Here is a 12008-nt window from a genome sequence, read left to right as displayed (position 1 = left end):
ACTCTGCTAATCGCTGTGGTCAGAAGCTGCAAAAAGGTGTAAAACAAACAAGACAAATATTTGTTGTTCTTTGGGGAAGTACTGCCTCTGGTAAAGCGACCTTTGTCAGCTGTGCACTGATCGTTAAAGACCAGGCTCTTAAGTCTACTTCTCCAGTGCAAAACTTGTAACAAAAAAATGACACTTAAAGAACTTGAGGGTCTTCATTATGGTGTTACAAACACTTTTTTTTTGCCGTTAAATGTTTTGAAATTTCAACACACCAACCCTGAGTTTGTTTAAATAAACTGACATCTGCACTGCTAAATGAAATAAGGACCATTTGTCTGGAATAAACAACATCATGCAGTCTTGATGTTGTAGTCAACTCAAATTTAATAATGCTGTTAATATGACAAACATTCCCAACAAATAAGGATTGGTTACTTCTTCATTCTTATTTAATTTTTTAAGCCTTAATTTTAGTTTTGTTTTCCATTGTTAACCGTTAACACCAGTATGAGTCAAGAAAACTACTTTTGACACTTTGAGATTGAGACGAAAAAGCAGTTACGTTGGTCTCACGCCACCCTCCACATTTGCCGGCTGGTTGGCTGTCTTGTGGAAAGGTGTTTCCTTGAAGATGAACCAGCAGTTGCCAGCCCACACGATGAGGTTGAGAAATCCAAAAATCTGCAGAAGGACAATAGGGAAATGAAAAAAATGTCAGGCTATAGTTCAAAACAAACTGATTTAAAAATTTTAAAGTTTTAAAAAATGAAAAGACAAAGAACTAACCACTGAAGCGTTGAGTCTGCCCATGTGAGGCATGGCACCTGCAGTGCACTTGGTGGTTTCCTGCTTGCACACATCAAGGATACTAACAATGGTTGAAGGACTCGTGGAGTATTTCACATCAGTCAAGCCTTTGGCCCAAGCAGAGGACGACACCAGCCACAGGAAAGCAAAGGCGGCAGTCAGCAGAAGGTCCTGAAAGATGGAAAACAAAAGAAGATTAGTATTTGAATGGAGGTTTCCACCACAGGGACAAGTACCAGGAAGTAACTCCGTTTGATGTGTAATTAACGTCTCGTTGCAACGGTGTCAGTGGTGTACAGCTACACAGACAAGTGGGCACTGGGTTGCTGTATGCTTCAGACTGTCCTGCTGTGACTGACTGTCCACTGTTAATATCAAAAGCTACATTTATCATCTGTTCTTGTGGAGAAAGCTGTAGCTGAGTTACTTGCTGAGACTTACAGGAAACAGTCAAAGCAGTCAACTCACAGCCTGACTCTACCTTACAGAGTATTTTTAGATCGACATAGAGTGAAAGTTGCTTTGAGAGCAGAGCCTGTTTCATTAGCACGGCTCCGCTGAGCGAACTTTCTCTGACCTCCTGTTGGAATTCAGCACCAAGCAGAAACTTTTAAATTCTCCAGCTTATGACCAATGAATACAAAATATAAACATTGCCCAATTTGATGAATGCAGACCCACCCCCTCGTGTGAAACACGAGCAGAGCAGGACATGGCTGATGACGAGTATTTTACACGAGAAAGATAAGGAGAGTTTAGATAAACGTACCACAATGGGAGCACGGCTGGTTTCTCTATACAGGTGCTGGTAACCCAAGTACAGAACTAGTGTGGCAATGCAGTACAGGAAGGCAAACACCCCAACGCAGACGTAGAACTCCGCTGAAGAAGCATAGTCTCCTGACAGGTAGTGTGCAGTGGTGGTGGTCTCATTGACTTTACAGTCAGGAACATCGTAGGGATGCTTCATCAACCTGTACAGAGACAAATATAACTTTATACTTAAAAATCAGGATATGAAAAAAAATTGAATTTGATTCACTTTAAGACCAATTTAATGTTTAGTAATTACACTAACCTTTGGCTATCAGCACCATTTCACTAAATATTTTAAAACCCTCTGCTTTCAACTCAACCCAAGGGTAATTAAAAGGGGCAAATTTAATAGAAAATTCTGAATCCATTTTTAATTTTTAATTTCCATTCAGTGAGGTCTGAGATCACACATTCACCTGAAGGGGTAGTTAAAGTCTGCAGTGACTTCCTGTATTTCCTTCCCTGGACACTGGATGTTGACGCTGGTTGTGCCTGTGTAGCCTCCAGTTGTAGCAAAGGCAAATATGGCGAAGATCTGCAGTCAGAAACAAGACAATTAGACATTTGACAACTCAAGAACAAGAGGACATTTTGAATCAAGGATGATTGGTCAGATGCGTGTGTCCAATGACCCATGGCCTTTTATCACAGAGCATGGACAATGAGGGTCAGATTCACAGGAGGTTCAGGCCAATTGCCTTGAAACGTCTAAATGAACACTTAACACATTTTTGAGGAGTGGGGGCAGGGGGGTTGATGTTGCTATAAATATTTTTTTATATATATATATATATATATTCAGCCAATTGTCATTTAACCTTTTGACTCATTTCATCATTTGTCAAAGTCACAGTATTTTTACAGTCTATTCCTCTAAAGTGTAAAAATACATAATATATAAATACAAAGACATACATGGAGTTTTTAACACAACTAACACAACTAAACAACAAAGTCAGCTTTAAACACCTGTGTTGTTGGAACACTGACGGTGTTTTCCATTACAAATTGGAGTAAAAAAAATTGTTTAGACAAAAATTTGCTCACTTCATTTGGTCTCGGAGTATACTGTAACACTGCATGTGTGTGTGTGTGTGTGTGTTTGTGAAGGGGCAGAAAGAGCTGTTGGCACCAGGACCATCCAAAACTTTGTCATTATCTGACAGCACGAAAACAGCAGCGTGGAACTACACTCTGGGCTGTATTAAGGAAATAATAGGCTTTTCAGTTCAGGGGAGGCTTCATTAATAACAGTAATGTTGGGCCTTTGGAATTTCTGCAGGTGTGATTTGTCTTCATCTTTAATGGTATGGACTGATTAAGAAAGCAAACACAGACGTATGTGTGTTGATTGGACCTTGCACTTCTTGTACTTTTCCGACGCTTGTACTTAAACACGTGTGCGTGTGTGTGTGTGTGGGGGGGGGGGGGAGGGGAGGGGGGGGGGGGGGTGTCCTCCCACTGGAAACATTATTCAGGCTCAGCAAACAGAGCTGACAAGACTATGAGTGATCCTCAGCGTTGTTATTGACTTAGACTTTAGAGTGTGTGGTCCAGGTCCAGCTCCAGCACCAGCACCAGCACCGGCGTGCGTGCGTACATGCGTGCGTGCGTGCGTGCGTGCGCTCACAGCGCCACCACGCCTTCAAGGCCTTAGAGCAGACACGATTAATCAGAAGAATGTTATAATTAGGTCCCAATGCCCTCAGGCTGCATGAACACACACACACACACACACACGCAGAAACAACACTATATGTGAACATTATGTATGAATGTGCTAGCTGCACAAACACACACGTTCACAGAGGAGTCTGTGTGTGTGTGTGTGTTTTTTTTTTTTTTAATTTGGGAGTGCTGTTTGTCCAGTAGGCTCTAAGGCCTGTTCTCTGATACAAAGGTCAGTTTGTTACAGTAGTGGAGGCCAGCGGGCGTTCAACACACACCACTGCAGATGCAGCAGCATCAGTGAGAAAAAAAAAGCCCGTTGTGTTCGGTCCCCAAAGCCAGTGTCTGCTGACGCTCCGTCCGGCCTCTTCTTCTTTTGGTCGTCTTCAAAAGTACACATTTATCTCCCACAGCACTTTTGTTCAGCTGTGGTGCAAACAGCTGCTCTCTCGCTCACTCTCTCTCACTCACTCTCCTTTTTTTTCTTCTTCTTCTTCTTCTTGCAAAAAAAAAAAAACAATGGATCCATTTAGTGACCACTCGGCCGGACGAGCCAGGAACGCAGCAGCAGATATTTTTAGAGGCTTTACATTTTTATTATAAATAGTAGTAATAACGCGCTTGTACACATGACATACTGTTGTCACATTGCTTTGTCAAATAATACAAAAACATATGTGGTAGGAATGAAAGTAAAAAAGGCTGCTTCTTTCTGACGTGGGCCACATCCACACAAACGGGGGTTTTATGTGAAAACCAAAAAAGATATAAACCAGGTCCAAACCTGAATTAAATGATTAAAAATATAAAACATATGATTTAAAAAAAAAAACATGTCAGAAACACTGGTTATAGTTACATGTAAACAGAAAAGTGTGAATCTGTCATGCTTTGTATAGAAACACTGGTTATAGTTACATGTAAACAGAAAAGTGTCTGTGAATCCGTCATGCTTTGTACTGACAAGATATTTTTATTTATTGATTAAATATAGTATTTCTTTGTCATTTGTATTTTTTCTCACTGTAAAAAAATATAAATATTTCAATACACCTAATGATTATTATAATTAATTAAGCTTATTAATTGAGCTTTAGATGTTTATAATGATTCAGGAAATTCAGAAATCAGGATTTTTTTAATTAGAAATTGTTTTTTTTTAATGGTTCAATAGTGACAACTTATCGACCAAATTATTATTTTACTAATTAAAAGAGATTTTTAAAAAACGTAATTTATTTGACTGCTTAATTGATTTTGCCGTTGCAGAACATTATCAGAAAAAATTGGGCCGTTGCAGAACATTATCAGAAAAAATGGGGTTTTTTTATATTTTGTCATGACTTTGTCAGAACTTTTGTAATTAGATTCACACTTATTCATCTTGATCAAATGATCCCTAATAACAGATGTTTTTTAAAAGGAGGATTTGGAGTTAAAGTAATTGGTTTTCAGATAGAAACCACAGCGGTGTGAATGCAGCCACAGACAGGTCAACAGACGCGTCAGTGTTTGTGAAGACACTTGAGAATTTCCTGGATAGAGTATAGTTTGTACAACGATGTAAAAAGGTTTACTGTGACACATTAGTGACAAAAAAAAAAAAAAAAAACACGTCCGCGATGCATCAGAGACAAAATCCCATTTTTCCTACCTGTAAAAAGGTCCCATACATAAACAAATACAAAAAAAAAAAAAAAAAACACGTCCGCGATGCATCAGAGAAAAAATCCCATTTTTCCTACCTGTAAAAAGGTCCCATACATAAACAAATACAAAAAAAAAAAAAAAAAACACGTCCGCGATGCATCAGAGAAAAAATCCCATTTTTCCTACCTGTAAAAAGGTCCCATACATAAACAAATACAAAAAAAAAAAAAAAAAACACGCCCGCGATGCATCAGAGACAAAATCCCATTTTTCCTACCTGTAAAAAGGTCCCATACATAAACAAATACAAAAAAAAAAAAAAAAAACACGCCCGCGATGCATCAGAGACAAAATCCCATTTTTCCTACCTGTAAAAAGGTCCCATACATAAACAAATACAAAAAAAAAAAAAAAAAACACGTCCGCGATGCATCAGAGAAAAAATCCCATTTTTCCTACCTGTAAAAAGGTCCCATACATAAACAAATACAAAAAAAAAAAAAAAAAACACTTTTGGCTTTGTCATTCCTGTCAATGTTTTGCTGACGCTGTAATTCCCTCATGACATTTAAGTCTGAACAAATGTGGTCCCCTCAGTTTACCATGACTGCAACACTGGCAGTGCTTTCTATTTGTTTTGGAGCTCAAAGGCCTCCAAAGGCACAAACGTCGTTCCAGCTTCACAAATCAGAACCAGAGTCTGAATGTAGAATGTTTTGTAAGACTTTCGCAGAGGCACATTTGACTTTGTTTGTCCTGTTTTTGTGTCACGGTGACGATGACTCTGAGATACATGATATTGCACGTGTGGTCAGCTGGGAGAGCGGCTGCCTCCAGTCTTAAACTCTCCCCGTCTCTCAAGTGTCTCTTGGTCGTGACTTGTGACCCGGAGGCTTTTTCTCAACAGGAGTGGACACAGTTCTACAGGAAACCATCACAGTTCCATCTGATCTCACTCTCAGGAATCAACGCCTGACTTCCTCTGATGAGGCTCCCCCCCCCCCCCCCCCCCCCTGGTCTTTCCCGCCACTTCTCCACTGCCGCCACCGCCCTTCACTGCTCTCTCATCTGTCACTTTCCCTAACGTCACCTCTTGACCTCCTCTGTCAAACTACAAAAGGCCAAGATCCTCGCCTCACCGTCCGAGACATCAATGAGACAGAAGGACAGAGGAGACGAGGGAGAGCGGAGAGGATGGTGGGGGGGTGAGAGGGGGGCGGTGGTGGAGGAATGTTTGAATGAACTCTCTCTCCCTCTGCAGTACAGATGTGGTGTACATTAGAGCTCCTGATACATAAAACACAGATTTGTTTTATTAGGTTTGTTTTTCTTTCTCTCTGGAAGTTCTCCCCGTGTGTGTTTGCTGGATGCAAAAATTCATCAAATAAAATCAACAAAGCCCTTCTCTGTTTCAGATGATACAATTCAGGCATTAAGTTGGTGATAACATGTGGTTTCGTACGTGGACCGCTGTAAACACGCTCCTCGGCCTGTGACATCCACAGACGGCGTTCTGACCGTTCTGACCGCTGAGCTGAGCTGGTGCAGCTGTTTTCACAGTTTTTTTGGTCAAATATTCCTCTATGGTCCCTTCTTCATTTTCCTCTTGTCTTTTTTATATCCATCTTCCCTCCACCAGAGTTTAACCGTGCAGTGGAGGAATATGTCCTGGTTAATGATAGTTAATAAAAAAAAATTAAAAAAAAAAGTTTTGGTCCAGATACTACAAATTAAATGTCCATTGCTGGTCACACAGATCTGTGTGTGTGTGTGTGTGCGTGTGTGTGAGAAGTGCGGAGCTGGTGATCAGGTGATCTCAGGCCTCAGATAAGAAAGGGCACCTGTGAAAACACAGAAAGAGACAGTTGTTAAATCACTGCCAGTGAAAAGCGTTTTTTAAATAACGCGGAAGGACGATAAAAGAGATATATGGCTGCAATAAATTCCGCACATATGTTTTAGCATGCCATCGGACATATGGCTGTTGTTAGCCTAGCATGTGCTAACAGTGGTTTGGTTGTAAGGTCAGTGGAGGGAGACGTGAGAACAGTACTGAGGGGGACGAGGACGGAGCTGGAATCTAACGTATCACACAAACCCAGAACAGTTTTGTTTTCCTTTTCACTGCTGTACTTGTACACAGTAAATGCGTCATAGCGTACACGAGACCCCGCTGCTTATGCAAACCACGGCTGTAGCAAAGATATTTGAAATAAAAACAACTTTTTTTTTTTTCAATTGGTATATTTTTCTTCTACTCTGCTGCTTTTGAATCAATGTCTCCCTCTTTTTACATTTGGAAAGCAGGAATTTCACACATTTTTTCAATATATATATGCATATGTATGTGTGTGTATATATATATTTATATATATATACACATATATACATATATGTGTATATATATGTATATATATATATATTCACTGACTATGGCGATGATATCCTGATGTATTTGCAATTACATGTTTCCCAAAAGCTCTGTTATCTACTAACAACCTGTTTGTATTTCTGCAGGAAGATCATACCCGTGACGAATAAACAACATATGTTTCATTTCTGAGAAACAACTTCAGCGACAACACCCTTCAGACCTGTTTGCTGTGACTGTGCTGAACATTTTCTCTAACGGTAAATGCAGATGAAAACCCGCTCCGTTATGTCACCTCGCTTCTTATCAAATCCACGATCTGACGCTGATCAGTTTCAACATGCAGTTATAGATTTATTTTCCACTCCACGTCAGGTATGAGTCAGTTAATCCTGGTTATCGTATTGTAGACTAAGCATTTTTCAGGTCAAAAACAACATTTTTTTTTTCTTGGAAATGAGAGTTGAAACGGTGGAAAGATTGAGAGCAGATCGCTTGTTTTTACATTTTATTAAAGTAGCACTTTAAGGTTTTGCAGCTTGAGGTTTGGAAACATACAGTAAATAGCGCTGACCGTAGTGTGCCGACACAGCACATTTTTCTAACCGTGAATTAGGGGAAAAAATAGATTTTAGCCTCCAGACAAGAAACTATCGGATTATATGACAAATGTATAAGCAATACATCGGCTAAATATATTTCTGTCAATCATTTTTCTGGGAGTGGAGTCACGACAAAAACTATCAGCAATACTAATTCATTTTACAGTACATGTTACACTCGGGTGGGCCGCATAAAATGATAGGTTGGATTTGGTTCAGCCCGCGGGCCTCGAGTTTGACATTCGAGTTCTAGCTAGTGCTGCAAGCTATGATTTTTCTACATTTGCTACATAACCAGATGATCTTCTTATAGTTGCTGACGAAAAAAAAAAAAAAAAAAAAAGATATAGCGTAAGTAGTTTTTAGCTAACACAGTTAGTTACAGTTCACTGAAGCTTAACTTTACAATCCTGTTCTGTATAAGAAAATATTACCATGGCAAAAGGCATTGACCAAAATGACAGTTTATTTCTCGGAGATTTTCTACATGTGTGCTGTCAACCACACGCACAGCTGCTTGTTTTCTCCAGTTTGTGGGATTAATGAAGTGGATGTGAGGTGACAGGGCATGTGTTGCCGACTACTACAATGGCTGCTAATAAGAAACTGTGTTGGCCGATCTGATGCAGATGTTCTGGTCTTGAGGGTTTTTTTGGGTTTTTTTTTTTTTTGAGAAATAAGTGAAACACAGCCACATCCAGTATGCCTACACTAACACACGCAGTGACCAGTTTTTAGGAAATAGACGATATATAGACGATACATGTTCACCTAGTATCACCTAGTATCACCTAGTATCACCTAGTATGACCTAGTATCACCTAGTATCACCTGGTATCACCTAGTATCAATATGGAACGACTGCACACACTCGCAGCTAAAAGGGAGCACCAGAAATTAGAAACTAAATTATAATTAGACCCATGTAATTTAAATGCATTTTTGGAAAATATAGAAACATGTTTGACAAATTACAGGACGAGGTAAATTGCTAAAAAAAAGAAGCTTTCAAGCTATTTTATTAGCGTTAGCTACACTGCAAACATATTCAACAAACGACTAAATGTGTACGACGTTCAGGATTGCGTTCGTCTTCACATCAGCTGATTTAGACTACAACACTGAGGGAGTCATTTACCATCACAGACTTCAGTCAACAGACTCACAGATTTGACTCGCCACTCTGTGATTAAACAAAAGCTACCTAGCCTCTCCTGGCGATCACAACACAACAAAACGATCTTCGTTGTTCCTTTACGTGCGAACAACTTTCTGCTCTGACGTCAAAAACCAATCGCGACTCTGCTGAAGTCTCCCCAGGCGTTTGGAAGGAAGTTTCAGGACACGAAGAGTCAACAACAGGAACGCATTTGCTACGCTGTTCAAGGTAGAGCTCGACTGATGTGTCCCATGATGCTACGCTCATTCAGAGAGAAAGTCACCGTGAGCTCAACGTCCGGGTGGAGATTCTTAAACCATAATTTCTTGACTTTTTGATGAAAGTTTTGTGATGTGTAAAAAAAACATGATTAGCTGTAATTATTGATGTATGTGAAGTTATTTTTAAATATATTTGGGCAACTCTGTGATTGTAATCTAAGAACTGTGGGTTTGAATCCTGGCCCTGGGCACCAGTGTGGTGTGTTAGGCAAGTACCAAAAACTCCCCCGCTGCCCAGACTCCCTACCAAAGTGAACCCCACTGCACTGTGTGTGTGTCTGGTGTTAATTACTGAAGTGTTTCACAGATGGGTTAAATGCAAATTACAGAGAGTACAACATGACAAATGGAGTACTAAAAAGAATAATAACTTCAGCAGCGTGTGTGTGTCAGGATTCTTTTTCTACAATAGAAAGGGGGTCAAGTTTTAGATCACTGCTGGGGGGAGGAGGGGCTATTGTTTTTCGACCTAATGTAACCCGTCATACCCAGCCACAGAGAGACCATAAGTATGTATTGTGTTTGTGTTTGAGCAACGTCTGGGTAATTGCTGAGAGATTCATTGCTGCCTCACAACTGGAGAACAATTACATGTTTACGTCATTCATTATCTACCGCTTAATCCTTTGTAGAGTCGCAGACATGCTGAATCGATCCCAGCATGGATGAGGCCTCTGGACCAATCCACCGCTCCGTCACAGGGTCACAGAGTCTCATCGACCTAATCCTCAATCTGCACTTTTAATTACTAAGGTAATTATAAACCATGTTGCTTTCCCTGTGCTTTGATGTTGCCTGGTGGTTAAGGAAGCAAACCTGTGTCCAGAAGGTCACAGGTTTGAATCTTAGCTTGAGCTGCCCCACCCCACCCCCCAGCTCACTACGGTGATGGGTTAAAGGCAAAGGACAAATTGAATCGTGTGACAATAATTAACTTTCACTAGAGAACTGACACGAGCTGACACCACCATCATCCCGACCGGTAGCGACGGCAGTTCGTTAAAGAACCAGACACACTGACTGACACTGACAGGTGACCTGTGTTAAGTGCGGCGCGCAAAAACCAGCAGCGGTGTCTGCTGTGCAACACAGACATGACCTGAAGCAAAGCAAAACAAGTGTTTCATAGATTAATACTCCGTGTTTCTGTCAGGCGGCCCGGTAGGAGAGCAACACGACAGCGAGGATGTGGAGCCGCAGGTTTTTGGAACGCTCTCTTTACACTACGCTGGAAACCCGGAGCTGCGCTCTCTCCGAGGCTGCTTCCCCAGCTGACCTCGGTCGTCACACCTGTTTCTAATAGCTGCCCTGCCACAGGCTATTAGCATCTGTCCACCCCCAGAAAGGACCTTTCCTCTGCAGCTCCAAACCCAACCACACAACGGCCGTCCACTCGCACTGATTAATCACATCAAGATGACGCGCTGCGGCTCGTGGCGCTGCGTAGGTGCACGTCCCCGCCTGCAAGTCTGTGCGTGCGCACGCACAGTGCCACATGTTAGTGGGTTCCTGCACGTGTGTCATCCTAATTCTTTATTCTGTCCATGTCGAGATATTTGACCGAGATATTTCATTAGACATTTGCTGCTCTCGGATATTAGGTTAGATATTCATTTGATACCTGCCGCCCCACAGAGCTGCTGCGGCCAGACTCGCTGGAGCGTTTCCAAGCTCTTTGAAGGGCCCCCGCTTGTCTCAGGGTCGCCGCGAGGTCAGTGGATGAGCCTGATTGGTCAACCCCCTGTGTACCGTAAATTGGAAACGGTGGCCACTGTAATCATGCCGGAGCAGGGAAACGCTGTTGCTCGCAAAGTCAGACAGTGAGTTGTTTGAAGTTGATTTTTACCTTTAATGTAACAATAATGTGAAGTGAAAAGTGTATTTTCTAGGAGGGCAGAAGTCTGAGCGGGGCCATCGGACACTTCTGCAGCTACACTTCAGCCTGATGGGAGCTGACTCTACAGTACGCCGGGCTGCAGAGTCCGGTGTCAGCCTATAACGTGGAATCAGATCTGCACAATTAACCCCAACACTTGAGACCGCCTGATTGGATGCAGAAAATGAAAGCTCTCTCTTGAAAAAAAACTACAGCCACATACGTACAGCTGCCGTTTTTACTTTTCTACAGTTTGAGCAAAGAATCTGAGGTGACAGGGCATGTGTCGCTGCACTGCTAGATAATCAGTAACTGTACAGGCGGACTCGGTTCAGATGAACTGTAAATTTGGGAACGCTCCCACAGAGACGGCAGTAAAATATATTCAGGTTATGATCAGGTCACTTCTTTTAACTGATTTTTAATTGAGAAAACGAGAAAAAAAAATCACTATACCACCATTTAAAAATCACTCCAGTAAGTTAAGAGTATTCTTATAAAATGAAAAGGTGAAGTCTATTGACCTTACTTTGTCCGTACTGGCCGTACTGGTAGGACGCCACGTGGTCGACGGTGTAGCCCGGTGAGCTGTAGGAGGGTGGGCAGTAAGACTGGGAGCTGGGCAGAGAGGGCAGAGCCGACATGGAGGGGACACTGGTCAGACCCTCCAGGCCCTTGATATGGTCCATGCGCTGGCTACAGCTGGCGGCCATGCCAGCAGGGGGCTCCAGGCCGCCTGTCAGAGGTGAAATGGCGTAGTCGCTTTGGGGCTGAGGTGGAACACCCC

The 12008-nt window shown here is 41.8% G+C and overlaps 2 protein-coding genes and 1 long non-coding RNA gene across 3 annotated transcripts in view; 1 reads left to right on the top strand and 2 right to left on the bottom strand.

Annotated features, from left to right (window-relative positions):
• Nucleotides 1-351: 351 nt before the first annotated feature.
• Nucleotides 352-3216, bottom strand: LOC103377836 (synaptophysin-like protein 2). The gene is made up of 5 exons (XM_008308798.2): nucleotides 3187-3216; nucleotides 2031-2149; nucleotides 1568-1772; nucleotides 778-969; nucleotides 352-672 (listed from the first exon to the last, which is right to left on the bottom strand). The coding sequence occupies exons 1-5, from the start codon at nucleotides 3214-3216 to the stop codon at nucleotides 550-552; spliced, it is 669 nt and encodes a 222-aa protein (XP_008307020.1). The 3' UTR covers nucleotides 352-549.
• Nucleotides 3217-5978: 2762 nt separating this feature from the next.
• pax3b (paired box 3b) overlaps nucleotides 5979-12008 on the bottom strand; it is a 63146-nt gene continuing 57116 nt past the window's right edge. Inside the window, exons 10-11 of the mRNA XM_017031989.2 lie at nucleotides 11751-12008; nucleotides 5979-6773 (exon numbers count right to left, since the gene is read on the bottom strand). The exon at nucleotides 11751-12008 is cut by the window's right edge and continues 7 nt beyond it. Coding sequence (XP_016887478.1) covers nucleotides 6739-6773; nucleotides 11751-12008 — 293 coding nt within the window. The 3' untranslated portion in view covers nucleotides 5979-6738. The remainder of the gene's footprint in view (nucleotides 6774-11750) is intronic.
• Nucleotides 7412-11737, top strand: LOC107988490 (uncharacterized). The gene is made up of 3 exons (XR_001759968.2): nucleotides 7412-7563; nucleotides 9978-10098; nucleotides 10499-11737. It is a non-coding gene; the product is annotated as an uncharacterized LOC107988490 (long non-coding RNA).

This window comes from Cynoglossus semilaevis, chromosome 4 (genome assembly GCF_000523025.1).
Source record: "Cynoglossus semilaevis isolate Cse_v1.0 chromosome 4, Cse_v1.0, whole genome shotgun sequence".
NCBI lineage: Eukaryota > Metazoa > Chordata > Actinopteri > Pleuronectiformes > Cynoglossidae > Cynoglossus > Cynoglossus semilaevis.
This window is presented reverse-complemented; position numbering and strand designations above follow the sequence as displayed.

What these genes read in the sequence shown, in the direction of transcription:
- LOC103377836 (XM_008308798.2), bottom strand. Translation starts at nt 3,216, where the DNA reads ATGTACGCACGCACGCCGGTGCTGGTGCTG. An exon ending in GCACGCCGGTGCTGGTGCTG is followed by an intron (nt 2,150 to 3,186) that starts GTGCTGGAGCTG and finishes TTCTGACTGCAG; the next exon opens with ATCTTCGCCATATTTGCCTT. An exon ending in GACTTTAACTACCCCTTCAG is followed by an intron (nt 1,773 to 2,030) that starts GTGAATGTGTGA and finishes GTCTCTGTACAG; the next exon opens with GTTGATGAAGCATCCCTACG.